The sequence below is a fragment of the Populus alba genome, chromosome 1, assembly GCF_005239225.2.
Source record: "Populus alba chromosome 1, ASM523922v2, whole genome shotgun sequence".
NCBI classification, from domain to species: Eukaryota; Viridiplantae; Streptophyta; class Magnoliopsida; order Malpighiales; family Salicaceae; genus Populus; species Populus alba.
This window is the reverse complement of record NC_133284.1, coordinates 20,247,303-20,261,820: the sequence shown is the minus strand read 5'-3', so window position 1 is coordinate 20,261,820 and position 14,518 is coordinate 20,247,303. Positions and strand designations below refer to the sequence as shown.

The following is a 14,518-nucleotide window of genomic DNA, read 5'->3' as shown; positions in this document are numbered from 1 at the left end:
GTAGAAAGATCAAAGTAAATTTTTCTTGTCAAATTTGAAGTTGCCACCCATGCACTCAGTCTTTTCACTTTGACCATGGTTTATTTAAATCTTGCCTTTCATCAACAAATTAACTTAAATTGGTTATAAAGGTAAAAGGAAAAAGGAAAAATCTCAATGATAAAAAAAAAAAAAAAAAAACCATTGCTGCAATTCACAATGCTTCGTAGCTTAGTTTATAGTTTAGTATCTGTTTGGGATTATGGTAAAAATTACGGTTCAAAATATTTTTTACTTATAAATGAATCAAAATGATTTTTTTTTATTTATTTTTTTAAAATTATTTTTGAGATCAACACATCAAAACAATTCAAAAACATTAAAAAAATATGCAAAATAATATTTACATATCTCTTAATGTTTTTTTATAATATATACATATATAGTATAATCTGGATAAATTAATAATTTTAATTAAATAATATTTTTGTGAGGTGCCACTTAAATTTCACGTTTAAGTAATATCTTAATTAAATGTGTATCCATAGCACACACATATATCCATATTTGCTTTCAGTGATGAAATGCATGGTTTGGATTAATTAATTAACCATGTTTTAATAATTAACTCGCTTCTCCATTATTTTATTTTCTTTCTTCTTTTATCTCTCCGTGGAAGGCCCGTCACATTGATTCCCGATCTTTGTCTCTTGCAGTTTTATTTTTTCGCTTTTCCCTGCTAAAGCACATACTTGTGCAGGATCTCATCAGCGATTATTCATCATACTGCATGCATGGGGTATGTTTTCTGGATTCTTTTCTTGAATTTCCCTTGTGGGTTTTAACGATTGATTTGTTGTGACTTGAATTCTGCTTTTTTTGGTCGCTGATAAATTTGGAAGAAAAATGATTTTTTTTTTTTTTGTTGTCTAGAGATATGTTGAAGAGAATAGGAAATGGGTATTGATGGATTTATTTTTCTTGCATTTTAGTTTATGATTATGCAATTGTTTTTACGTTTCCTTTTGAGAGAGGAAATTATCAAGATCATGTTACAATAATCAGATTTAATTATTCTCGGTAGCAATTAGATAAAGATAGAAGTGAAGTTGAATGTTGTAGTTTCACATTCATGATTTGATGTTTTAGGTTCCCAGTGACCGCGTTTTGCTTCCATAGAGTTTTAGGTTTAAAAATGCGAGGAGTCAATCATGCTATTTTTTCATCAATCTTGCAACGAGTTTCCATAATTGTAAATACCACTTGTTTACGCAAAACTTGTCGAGTATCGTGAAGGGAAGGAATAAGTTGAGTTCTTATTGTGAGTGTGTACTATTTAAGAAATCCGTGCAAGTTTGCCCTTTTGGGTTGCTTGACAATTTATGTACTTTATTGGAGCAATTGGAATTTCTGTGAATTGGACTGCCCACGATCATCAAATTATTGTTACTTTTTTCACCAATGCGACTCTTTGGTTAGTACACTGAAATTTCTCAACCCTTGCTAACATAGCATGCTTTATCTGCTGGAGCAACTTATATAACATGGTGAACAACTTACATGGCTTGCCTAGGAGATCACCTGCTGCCTAGGCGTTTGCTATGATCTCTTAATGTATCTGTGATATGCTTCCATTTAGCAGCAGGTAGTTTGGTTGAGCGAGGATAATTGACAAATTTGCTTCCTTGAGGTTTTAGATGATGATTTTTTTTTTTTTTTCAAATGTTTGAAACCTGATAAGATTGGCTGCGTTTTCTATTGCTGTCAATCCAACCTTTGCTAGTTGATCATTCTAGCTTCAGGCACGTTGTCAAATATTGTTGGTGTTGTGGTTCGGACAACAGAACAGCAGTGCAACTTGTCTGTATTCTGGCATGGTATTCCACTCCTGGGTTGCTGTACAAAAATACTATAATTGAAAGGACTCAGGACATGCTCTGAGAAAAAAATGTGCTTTAATCTGATCTGCCTCAGGGGAGCAATTGCATACAACATCTGCAAATTGATAAATCAAGATTAATATTCAAATGGGTACTAATTTTAAGAGCATCTCCTGATAACCATAGTGGGGACCTGATAGATTTTTTTTAAAATGTCTGTTAGTAATCTTGATAGTGATCGTGAGCATTTGTGTTATCATCTTAAAATTGAGATAGCTCTCTGCAATTAGCATAGATAAGATGATATACAAGCCTTGTTTGTAGTTTGGCATTAACAACATGCACAACTCCTGGCACACAGTACATGTTTTTCTGTTCGATGCATCCTCCAACCACAATATAAGTGAGTGGCCATTTATGAATCTAGGAAAGCATGTTAGGAAGTTGAAAGTGTGGTGTTTAGTTCTCTCATAACATGGCTGGTAATTCCGTGTTTTGAACACCACATGATTTTTTATCTTTTAAATATGTTCCATTCCACACTATCAACAACAGTGTCCATGATTTTGTGGTTAAATGAAGCTGAATCATAAGGTCTTGTGGAATCCTCCTGCCCTCAAGACTTCCCTCTCTTGCTTTCCTCCATTTTCACATTTTCATCTTTTTAAGTGCTGTCCCTACAACAATCATGTCCCTGTGATCATTGTTCTGCATCTTCTTGTTTCTTTATTGATTTTTAAATTCACTCTACAAAAGGACTGGTTTGACAAACTGATGAGCTGCCGTCACTTGCCTTTCTGATTCCAAAATTTTTTAGCTGTGAGAGAAGCACTTGAAATGGGTTTTTTTTCCTGTATGATATGATCATCGGGTTGTTATGTTGTGGTATCTTGTTAAATTTTTCCATGACATGCAATTACTTCAAATTTTAGTACACCGCTTTAACTGTTCTATAGGAATGTAATCTCAAGGAAAGATGTACGAAGGGTTTGCACTTTGTACCTTACCTTTTAGTGTTATATGTTATATTGGTACATCTAGTATCCTTTGATGTCTGCATGGTGATATGTCATAGGCTTTGACTTTGATTCCTAAAAGGTAATGAAAACAAAATGTTTCTCACATGTATTTTCCATGTTTACATGCATGTACTGTCTACCTATATGTTGTAATATTATCATTGGTTCATGATTCTCTGTATCATTGTGATCTGCATTGTATTGCCATATGCATGCTTCATTTTGTCTGGATTTGATCAGTTATATGATTGCATGTCGTTTGTTACAGAGCAGTGGTTGTCTTGGTTGCTATAATAAACCCACACTAATTACCTCCGTGCGTGAGCAATCAAAAGGACCAAAAGTTAAATGTGAAACTGTGAAGAAACCTACCATATCAGAGGATTTCTGGACCACTAGCACATGTGACATGGATTACAGTGCAGTGCAGTCACAAGGAAGCATCTCATCAATTAGCATAGCGAACCAGAACCAGACTCTTGATCAACATGGTGGCTCTGGCAGTATTAACAATGTTTCTGAATTTGTAAATCATGGCAAGTTCTCATGGTTTCTTTGATTAGTTTTTTTTGCATTCAATCATATTAGCATCTCCATACTCATGACAGCTTTGTGCATTTGGACTGCTGATGCTTATTTAGAATGAACCTAGCTTCCATTACATTTTAATACCCAACCTACATGAGAACTAGCAAGCAACATCGATAGATATTTCAGAAGGCAGTATGACTTGCAATAAGGAAAAATAAAATCAACAGTAGTAACTGCCATCTAGCTGCACTATCCCCACCCCGTACCCCTCTCATTTGTCCATCCATTTCACTCTTTCATTTTCCTATAAGAGGGCCTCATAAATTTGATTTAAATAGGCTACTTTTTAACAATTTGCATGTAAACTTGGTAGAGTAGTAATCCTGTGTTTGCTAATGGCAATCTGTGCCCACTGCTTATGTGCATCTCCCCATATATATGTGGTTGCTTCACTGCTAAAAGTATGAACCTGAACTTTCGATTACAGGTCTTCTTCTCTGGAATCAAACAAGACACTGTTGGGTGGGAAATAAAAGGTCTGGGAACGAGGAACAACTGCCTCAAGAACCCAAATTAAAGTGAGCAGCTCTTCTATTTTCCAAATTGATCAAATTCATATGAACCTAAAATATGGCTACTATCAATTTCTAAATTCGTGTTTGTTTGTGTTACAAGTGACCCTGCCACCTTTTTCCATGTGTTTTCAATTTAACTAAAATGTAACGTTCTCTGCTCTGAGTTCCTCATTCGACCTTCTTTTTCAATGAAGAAAGGAGAGTTGAGAAATAATCTAGATGGAACTTTTAACCGTTTAAAAAAAGGACTTTTGAATGGGTTTGGTTTTGCAGCAACTTAAATTGTGTCAGACACTGAAAAACTAATTAGAAATTTGGCATGATTATTGTGTTGACTTGCTTTTAGCCCATCACAACCATTGTCCAAAAATACCGAGAACATCATAAAAGAAGAGTTTAATGGAATCAGTCTTCCAAACCAGAGTGCAATAAGTTTCTGTCCTTGTTTGGGTTCTAGGGCTTTTCTTACTTATTGGAGATCTGATGAAAAGAAGAATTGAATTGATGCCTTCAATCTAACAATATACCAAGAACATCATAAAAGAAGAGTTTTATGGAATCAATCTTTTGTCCAAACCAGAGTGCAATAAATTTCTGTCCTTGTTTGGATGGTAGGGCTTTTCTCATTTACTTGAAATCTGATGAAAAGAAGAATTGATTTGATGCCTTCAATCTAATGATTCTTGTCTAGTACCAGATAATTTCTTGTTCTGGAAACAATTGGGAGTGTTATTTTTCGGTTCAAACAGCAAGACTGTTGGTACTCCAAATGTTAAGCTTTTACAAAACCGTGGTCTAGACTTCCAAATGTCTAACCATTGTATGTAAAAGTGGAGAAACATTCTTGGAATCATACTTTGTTGTCTTAAGAACAAGCATCGATCTTTCATGTGTTTTCTGGTTATTTTGTCAGCACTCATTGTCTCTGCTGTTAGAATTCATGAGAGTTTGCCTATGAAGTTTGAAACAATCTTAGTAAGACTTGTTCTTTGTTTTATATCAGATTCTTGCTCCTGATTTTTCTGTTTTTCAGTTGGTAGAAGTAGTGCCAATAAAATCTGATAGTAGTTGAGATTTTTTTTAGTATTTTCAGTTTGATTGTAAGCCTATAAATAGGCATTCTCATTTGTGAAATTTAATTCTGCTCTTCTTCAACTCTTAAGTATCAAATATCTATCTCTTCCGGCAAGTTTTAATCTTTATCCTCTGCATTTTTAACATCTGCATGGTTAAAAAAATTCTTGCTTTGCTGCAGTTGGAACGCGACATATGAAAGTTTGCTTGGGAGCAACAAACCGTTTCCCCAGCCAATACCACTCACTGTGAGCATCTTGTTTTCTCCCTCCAGCCAGCCGATGGCGGAAAACCATACTTTACTTATTGCTTGTTGGTATCATATTTGACAGGAAATGGTGGATTTTCTTGTGGACATTTGGGAACAGGAGGGTATGTATGATTAAGTAGAAGTTCAAGAGATTTGAAGGATGGTGAGAATCAGATACCCTCGCAATTCTTGTAGCCTTGAAATGTCATCGAGCAAAAGGTGGTATGTATATCAACCGTAACATTGTCTGTCATATTCCCACCCCAGATTTGATTTATCCACAGGCATTTTTAGACCTGCCTTTTGTATTGCACTGAAAAAAAAATGAGAAACAAAACTGGCTGCCGCTGCTTTAACTGGTCATGGTATCTTGCTAGTTTTATGAGTTTCTTACTCCTCTGGCTAATTTGCTACTCACATGTACCAGCTAAGAGACTGGCTTTTGAACCAATATTGCCATGCATACTGGTTCAACTGATGGTGGTGGTAGTTTTCAGTTCTTTGACTTGGAATATATATATATTTTTTTACCAACTGATATTGGTTCTTTGACTTTTGAACCAATATTGCCATTCCTTTGGTCCTCAAACTGGCTTTATAAAGAATTTACCAAGATTTCCCCCTCAAATGAGAACTTTTATGATGACGAGCGCCTAGGTGGCTCTTGTGACATGACCCCCGGCGGATAAATGGGCTTGGAAAAGAGAGTGGTAAGTGCTAAATCTCCACTTAGTTTTGTAAATAGCCACCGAAAAACCATAACTGAGCAAAGCATGTAAATACTAGATAGCGACCCGACCCCCCTCTAAAGAAACCAGAAGCACAGGGCTTCTTTTCTTCTTTAATACTATTTTCGAGTTAATTTATACATTAATTAAGATTAAATTCCTTTAGGTAACTTTAAAAAATATATCTTTTAAATCAATCTAATAAAACTTAAGCAGCAGGTTTTGCTTCAATGAGTTGGGCAATTTTGAAAAAAAAAAAAAAAAAATATATATATATATATATATATATATATTGATATATTAATATCAAAAATAATTTAAAAAAAATAAAAATAAATTATTTTAATATATTTTTAAATAAAAAATATTAAAAAAAATAATCATTAAATAATATCCTCGTTAAACAGACCGACACCCTTAAGAATGAAGCAGACAAAAGACTTTGGAATCAGACACGTTGTCATCTCGAACTCTCTAGCCTAGCAGCAAATTAGTTACTCCAATTGTAGAAACACCCAGAAGAAATCAGACTACAATTTTAGAAACACCCAGAAGAAGTCTCTAGTGCTTTACATGTGAATCCTTTTGGTTGATATGTCATCACCTCCCAGAACCTCTTAGACACTTCTCCGACTGTTACAACCCAGCTCCACTGCAACACCACCTCCCTCTTTAAATTCTCTTTCATTTTTCTCCAGCTTAAGCAACAATACAATTCAAGTAGCCGCAAGAATCCGCCTCTTCCTTTGACAGTCTCTTGCTAACCCTTGGAGTAACTTCCCTTTCAAGAATGAGTTTGGCACGTTTGGCCTTGAGGAATTTGCCCCGAAGGACGTGCTTCTCCGCTTCTTCTTCGGTGAATCATGGAGTTAGCATTGATGGTGTTCTCGGTGGGGTTCGAAGGCAAAGGTGGAACCATGACGGGTTGTTGAAGAGGTTTATGACAACAACAACAAGCGATCAAACAGCAGGCGAGACATCAGATGGCAAAGAAGTAGCTGTCGACAAGGATGGTGACAAGTCTAAGCTGTTTCGCAGGAAGAAAGGCAAGAAAGGTCTCTGGAGGAAGAGTGATGGAATTGATTTTGTTCCTGCACTTTATGGTACACTCCGTCTCTACTTCAATTTCTGAGCTAAATTTAACTTCTCAAAGATGTTTTGATGCATTTTATATTTGCCACCAGAGTTTTTCCCTTCAGGTCTTGGAAATGCACTTGTGCAAGCAACTGATAACATCAACAAGCTGTTCCAAAACTTGCATATTCCGTCACCCTCGCACCTCATAGGCCGCGTTAAAGAGAAAGATGAATGCTATAAATTACGATACGAGGTTCCGGGTGTATCCAAGGAGGACTTAAAGATCACCATCGATGATGGGGTTTTGACAATAAAGGGAGAGCTCAAGGAAGAGGAGGAAGAAGGATCAGACGGCGAGCACTGGTCAATGAGGAGCTATGGATGTTATAATACTAGCATCATGTTGCCTGATGATGCTAAAGCTGATGAAATTAAGGCTGAGTTGAAGGATGGTGTGCTATACCTTACCATTCCAAGAACTGAAAAGCCTAAAAAGGATGTCAAGGAGATTGATATCCATTAATGTTGTTTCTCCTCTCTCTCTCTCCCTCTCTGTATCAAAGTGAGTTCTATAATGGCGTTTTGGTGTCTAAAGAAACCCCTCCCTTTCCTCTTCTCCCCTTAACCAGCCCGGGAGGCGTCTTGTACTTGGTGTGAATTGCCTCTTAGTTTCCTAATGTCTTTTGTGTGAATTAAAATAAAGGTAAATAAGCATAGTTTTATGACGATAGAAAGCTTACATTCGTCGTTCTATTTTATTTATATTAATCATAATACATTATTACACCTAAATAATTAAAACAACATGTCGTTTTAGTGTATTAATTGTAGCAACAGAATAGCATGTGGACAGCAATTTTTTTTTATGTATAGAATTTTATTTCTTTTCTATTTCAAAAGTGTATTAGAAAACTTTTGAATTAGATTAAACATTAATTTCATGAAATATAATTTAAGATTATAGTTAAAAGAACAAGATCAAAATAAAATAAAAGAAACCATGATTGTTTTTCATTTTCATGTAAAAAAAAACTCTTTTTAAAGTTTACTTTCATGTATGATTTAGTTTATATTATTTTAGGATTTTATATTTTATATTTTATTGTTTTTTGGTATTTTAAAGTTGAGAACGGAGCAAGAACTTGCCAAAAGAAAAGAGAGAGAGCAGTCTTGTTCAAGGAGGTGCCTTACATGTTTACTGAGGATGTTTAGTGTCATCTGGCCTAAAAAACAAAAAAAGGAGCTCTTTTATGTTTATGGATTTATTTTTTAAATGGAAAATCTATGAAGATAATTTCTATCTTCAATGATACACATTATAAAAACTATATCGGAGCCCCAATAGGTTTTTTTATTTAATTTAATTTTGCGTTTTTAGGTATTATAAATGAGTGTTTAGAGGTTTATATGATTATTATTTTTATTTTTTGGGTTAAAAAGGTTTGAAATCTATGATTTTAGGGTTTAAAAACTTTAATTTTATTTTTTTCATTCATTGAAGACACCTTAAGTGACGAGAAAAAAAGTTACATATGAACTTAATTTAAAAATAAATAGAGTTAGATGACATATCATCATTTATTTAAAATATTTATACGTAAATGAAATAATTATATGTGAGCCTAGTATCCATAATTTTTTAAAATATTTACTCATAAATTTTCAATTCAATGTGAATGAAATATCTATTTTTTAATTTTTTATTATAAATTTTTATATAATTTTCTCTCAAATTTATTATTTTTTATATTTTTTAATACATTCACACTAAAATTATCAATTTATAGTTTTTTATTAAAACTTTAATATTATGATATTTTTGTTTGTTTTTTTTAAAAAAAAAAACACTTCTCTGTTTAAATTATTTTTATATATTTATTTTAATTGCATTAATTTTTATGCAACAAATCACATAGCTATTAAAAAAAATAGTTAAAAAAGTACTTTAATAAGAAAAAAAGAGAATTTAGACTAAAAAATCATATTTTTTCACAAAATTTAAATCAATACTTTTCTTACAAAAATCTATTTTTATTGTCATCATATTAAATAAAAAAAGGTTTGAAAAGTGTCTTACAGCATGAGAAACCATATATACATATGTATTTATTTTTTTGCTCCTTACAAGGTGATCAACTTCTCATTTTTATCTTTATTTACCATAAACAACTCTTTTTTACAATTTATTAGTTCATCTATTTTTAAATTTTGCAACTTAAGTTTTACCCCCATTTTGATCATATATTTTTTTTAAAAAATACAAATATTATATAAAAAAAAATGTATTTTCAATATAATTCGGTCATTTCATGATTTTTTTGACCATTTCACTTGTTTGTATTCATATTAACAAAATTTCAAAAATTGAGAATTGAAAAAAATTCAAAGACAAAAAAAAATAAAAATATTAGTGAAAGAAACAATATTCAAGTATGAAATGAGGAACTAAAATGAACACAATTTTTCAACCCTTTAACCAAGCTGATTAGTGCTTAAAAATGCATGTTTATCAAGGTTTTATATCATCATTTTGCATTTGAAGTATCAATAACTCCTTAACTAAAGCATGTTTTATAATAACAATTCTAATACTATAAGATACCTTAATATATGATAAATGTTCATCTTAAATGCAGGCCTATCACATAAATCAAAGGATTGATTGATGAATTCAACTACTGAAATTGTGAAGATAAAGAGAGGGTGAAGCTTAGAAAAGAGATGTTGGTGCAATCCAAACTGGAACATTGTTCGGTAATTGGGTTATATCTCGAGTTTTAGATGTCCAAATGATCTCAAATGTTTATAAAGATTTGGTAAGACATAAACCTACAACTTTCATGTGGAGGCCAGAATTTACAAAAGGCCGTTTTTTAAGTTTTTAATAACAATGGCGAAGTTCTGAATCTGTCCTGCAACCCGGAACACTGTTCAGTGTTCAACCCATATCTCGAGTTCTAGAAGTTCAAATGACCTCAATTTTTTTTCCTAGAAAGCTAAAAGAATTTCTTAGAACTTTCATAAGTACAGGTGGTTCAGTTCTGATGTTAGCAATGACATTTTATTCAGACAAGAAGATAAGGATTTTCACCAAGTCAAGATGTGGCCACCCTCTTAACAATTATTCATTAAATCAATAGTTTCAAATTTTGGCCTATAAAAGAAGGTATTTGCCATGCATTTAAGCATCTTGGTATTCAGATCAAGATCATGCTCTTGCTCTCTTTCTTTGTATTTTGTAATGTTTAAGTTTTATTTGATGTTATATTAATCTTTTGTTTATGTTTTTCATTTCCTTTTCTTTATTTGTATAATTATGTTCTTATCTTGTTTATTTATGTTTCTTTCTTTCATTATGTTTAACTAAATCTATTATGTCAAGGTGAAAAGGTTACACTAATGGTGTAAGAATAAGTATAGTATAAACTCAACATGGACTTTAATGCTTGATATTAACATGTTTTATATTTATTATCTTGTTTACTCTTAATACCTTGCTTGTTAAATGGTTAATCTAGATTTGTGTTGAACAACCCTTGATACAACAAATGCTTGGCACTTTCATAGCCCAACCATATGGTATAACCTATACCTGTGCTATAAAAGGAACTTAATTTGTTGTTAACATAAGTTATCACCATGAATACCTGATAATATTTACAAGTATTGGCATCACTCGAATAAGATAATTAATGTAATCATGTTAACAATTATAATCTGATTGGAACCTCATTTGTGTGTGGTTTCCAGTTAAGTAATAAGAGTTTATACTATACTTGTTTGAAGTACCATTAGTGGATTAGTTGAGCAATAAGAGTTTATACTATACTTGTTTGAAGTACCATTAGTAGATCCTCTAACCTTGACATTTGTTTTTATTATTGTTTAATCCTTAAATCAATCTTACATCTCAAAGCTCTCTTTATTATTACTATTACTATTATTAATATCATTACTACTACTACTACTATTATTATTGCTATTATTACTATTATTGTTATTATTAGTATTAGTAGTAGTAGTAGTAGTACTACTACTACTACTAATTATTGTTGTCGTTGTTGTTATTTATAATTTATATAGTTAACCTCCCCATGGTTCGACCTTGGTCTTGTCGGGTTATTTATTACTTCAACACTCTTGCACTTGGGAGAAGACATCAAGTTTTTAGTCGTGTCACAAGCAACTAAAAATAAAGAGACAAGAAAAAAAATAATTCAAAGAAAAATAGAAAAGAACTAAAAAATGGTTAGTAGAAGATTTTTGTACAATGAGATGATAAGGAATAAAGAAGAAAGAATATGAATATTTTTAAATAGAGTGGTATAAAACATATGTGAATTATAGAGAAAAGATGGGGGATACAAAAATCAAATGGAAAGAGAGGGGGAGAGAAAAAAATCTTAAAAGGAAGAAAAAATAGAGTGATAAAGTCAAGAGAGTTGTTTTTAGAGGAACCTAGAGAGAAAAATTTTGTTGCAATAAGTGATATTTAGTAAAAAAAAAAAAGAGAGAGAGAAAGTGTTTGGAGAAAAAATAAAAAGAAAAAGAAAAATAATGTGAAAAAAAGAGAGAAAGAATAAGAAAAGGAAAAGGAAAAAGAAAAGAAACAAAAAAAAAGGCAGTGACAACTTACTGTACCTACCCAAAAATAAGAACTAGCCACTACAACACCAACAACTTCCATATCGCTAGCGTTGACTTATCTCTCACTATAATAACAACGTGTCCAACATCTCACAAACCTCTGAAAAAACACAACTACTCTCTTCATCCACCAAAACCAACATCGACAACCTATTCTAAATCTTAAATTTATTTTACACCAAATAACTCCCTACATAGCAGTCCAACCAACAAAAGCATGAATAACAACCCAACTTGTAGGGGAGAGAAAGAGAGAGAACAATCTAGTCAATAACAAAAAAAAAAAAAAAACAACAAATTTAAGGGCTTTAATCTCCCTCAAAAAATGGTGATGAAAAACACAACTCATATAGATATAAAAGGAAGGAGACACACATATGACATGGTGGTTAATGCGCCATACAACTACTATCATTTGTTAATACATGTAGTAAATGCTCTATCATTTCCTTCATTCATTCTTAGCAGCTTTAGCCCGATTTTAGCCACTCCCGAAGTTTGGTTTCTAACTTAAAAAATTCTTAGATAATTTTGAACATATTATTGATTTTTTTATGAAAATATATTACATATTGCTAATTTTTTTAATTTATTATGTATTATTGTGAATGAGTGCAAAATATTTGATATTTTGGGTCCACACCATTGTACGGCAACCTTGGGGTTATGGATATTTCAAGGATTTGTTTTTAAGGTGGAATAAGTTCTGAATCAATGCTTTGTGATGTGGTTGGGAGGATTGAGTTGCAACAAATTTATTTGAGGTGTAATGGTTTGGTCTTGGTGTGAAATTTGATTTGTGTTGATGGTCTTTTTTAATTGCAAAATTTATATGTTGATGTTGTTTTGAATTGTTAAGTTATGTGTGGATTTTTTTTAATTGTTATGTTAGGTGTGTATTATTTTTGTTAGGAGTTGCGGTCATTTTTAATAGGGGTGTGCATTTTTTATTCGGTCTGGTTTTGGACCAAAATAAATAACTAAACCAAAATTATTATTTTTTCAAGTTTTTGAACCAAACCGAACCGAAAACCAGTTCAAATCGACCATGTTCGGTTCAGTTTTTTCCCTTCCAAACCGTTTAAACCAATTCGTATTATTTCTGTTTTCATAGCTTTATGCTTAGGAGAGAAATCTTGGCTTTCTCAACAAGCTAAATCGGTTAGGAATATCCAGAAATCCAACACTAATTTTCTTTTTGTTAGATTCTTGCTCAAAAATTCATCTTTGCGCAAAAAAATACAAAAAAAAAAAGAAGAAAGTAAAGAATTCATTTGACTGGAAAAAAAAAATGAAGATAAAAAGATATGAATTATTCAAATGTAAAACTAGAACAATTAGAAACTAATTACAAATTTTTACATAGATCCACACCATCTATTAAGTGTGTGGTGTTTTTATACTTGGTTTCTTCAATAAATAACCAAACCTGATGTCCAATTGTTGTCCTCACAAGACCAACATCAAAAAAATAACAGAAAAACCTTTCATTGGTTTGGCATAACAATCTTCTTTAATTACATGGGTATGAAAAATTATATAGCAATTACAAAGTTAAAAGCAAAAGAAAAGGTAAAGAGAGGCGTGGTTGAACTAAAAAAATTAAAATCAAGTGAAGAACGGTGTGCCTTTGATAGAAGGACAGATAAGCATGGAGAAGCAGGAGCTTAACAATTCTTAACAATTGTGGGATGTGGATTATGGAGTACAGAGAAAAATAAGAGAGAAGAAAGAGCGAGAGATGCAGAGAGCAAACCAAAGGGAGGGAGCGGCTATCTTTAGAATGTTACTTTAGGTTGAGGGTTACAAAAAAACATCTTATTTATACTTGTTTTTTTTTTTTAAGTGTTGGCCTAGTTGAACTAGTTCAATTCAATTGGTTTCAGATTTTGAAAACTGAACCGAACTTGATTTTTTTGTGATTTTTAATTTGATTAATTAGGTCTTTTTTTGTACAGTTTTTTTTGTTGTTTTTTTTTTAAAATTTTTTTAGTTTAATCGGTTATTCGGTTTTTTTGCTCACCCCTAATTTTTAATATATTATATTGCATGTTGATGGCTTTGATACATAGTTTTTGCTGTAAAATATTTATTTTTTAAAAGAAAAGAAAATAACTTCAACAAGTTTTTGTCAATCTTGTGTCATATCATGATTTAAACTTAGCTTTTTTAATGGTTTAGATCGATATGTCTTCTAGTTTTTAGGGACCAACATAAACCTTAACATAACACTTTTAACCTTAAAATGAGTTTCATAACGAGTGAACGAGTTTTTGTCAAGTTATCATTAGATTTTGATAAAAACTTGAGTTTTAACAGTTAGGTCAATGCCTCTCCTAATCTTAAGGATTAGCATAGGCCCATTATGATGTTTTTAACTTTAAAATGTGTTAAAAAAATGCGTCAACAAGTTTTCATCAAGTTAAAGATATATTTTGTTTAAACCTGGATTTTAATAGTTATGTTAGGGGTGAGCATTTTTTGGTTTAGTTCGGTTTTTTCTCTAAAAAACTAACCAAAATCAAATTTTGAAAAAACTTAAAAATTCAAACCGGAACCAGGTTCAAACCGACCAGGGTTTTCGGTTCGGTTCGTTTCGTTTTTTTTAACAAAAAACCAAAAAAACCTGTATTATTTTTGTTTTTTTGGGCTTTTTTGGCTTTCTAATGGGTTTGTAATTAATGTAAATATTTTCTAATTTTGTTTACAAAATTCTATAATAATATTTAATATTTTTTGTCACTAAATATTCATTGTG

General features: G+C 31.8%; 2 protein-coding genes across 5 annotated transcripts; both read left to right on the top strand.

Moving 5' to 3' along the window:
* Positions 1-553: 553 nt before the first annotated feature.
* LOC118042578 (uncharacterized) lies at positions 554-5,671 on the top strand. Of its 2 annotated transcripts, none has more exons than XM_035050286.2 (5): positions 554-778; positions 3,152-3,414; positions 3,897-3,987; positions 5,240-5,306; positions 5,391-5,671. In XM_035050286.2, the coding sequence occupies exons 1-5, from the start codon at positions 774-776 to the stop codon at positions 5,442-5,444; spliced, it is 480 nt and encodes a 159-aa protein (XP_034906177.1). In that variant the 5' UTR covers positions 554-773; the 3' UTR covers positions 5,445-5,671. The 2 variants fall into 2 exon arrangements, with proteins under 2 accessions (XP_034906177.1, XP_034906176.1); XM_035050285.2 differs by having other exon boundaries at positions 555-778; positions 3,147-3,414.
* Positions 5,672-5,815: 144 nt separating this feature from the next.
* Positions 5,816-7,917, top strand: LOC118042576 (26.5 kDa heat shock protein, mitochondrial). Of its 3 annotated transcripts, XM_035050283.2 has the most exons (3): positions 5,816-6,018; positions 6,735-7,139; positions 7,221-7,917. In XM_035050283.2, the coding sequence occupies exons 2-3, from the start codon at positions 6,827-6,829 to the stop codon at positions 7,634-7,636; spliced, it is 729 nt and encodes a 242-aa protein (XP_034906174.1). In that variant the 5' UTR covers positions 5,816-6,018; positions 6,735-6,826; the 3' UTR covers positions 7,637-7,917. The 3 variants fall into 3 exon arrangements, with proteins under 3 accessions (XP_034906174.1, XP_034906175.1, XP_034906173.1); XM_035050284.2 differs by lacking the exon at positions 5,816-6,018 and having other exon boundaries at positions 6,392-7,139; positions 7,236-7,917; XM_035050282.2 differs by lacking the exon at positions 5,816-6,018 and having other exon boundaries at positions 6,407-7,139.
* The last annotated feature ends 6,601 nt before the right edge of the window (positions 7,918-14,518 follow it).

Coding starts and splice junctions, on each gene's coding strand:
- LOC118042576 (XM_035050283.2), top strand. CDS start 6,827: ATGAGTTTGGCACGTTTGGCCTTGAGGAATTTGCCCCGAAGGACGTGC. Junction 7,140..7,220: donor TTTTGTTCCTGCACTTTATG/GTACACTCCGTC, acceptor ATTTGCCACCAG/AGTTTTTCCCTTCAGGTCTT.
- LOC118042578 (XM_035050285.2), top strand. Junction 3,415..3,896: donor TTCTGAATTTGTAAATCATG/GCAAGTTCTCAT, acceptor TTTCGATTACAG/GTCTTCTTCTCTGGAATCAA. Junction 5,307..5,390: donor CCCAGCCAATACCACTCACT/GTGAGCATCTTG, acceptor CATATTTGACAG/GAAATGGTGGATTTTCTTGT.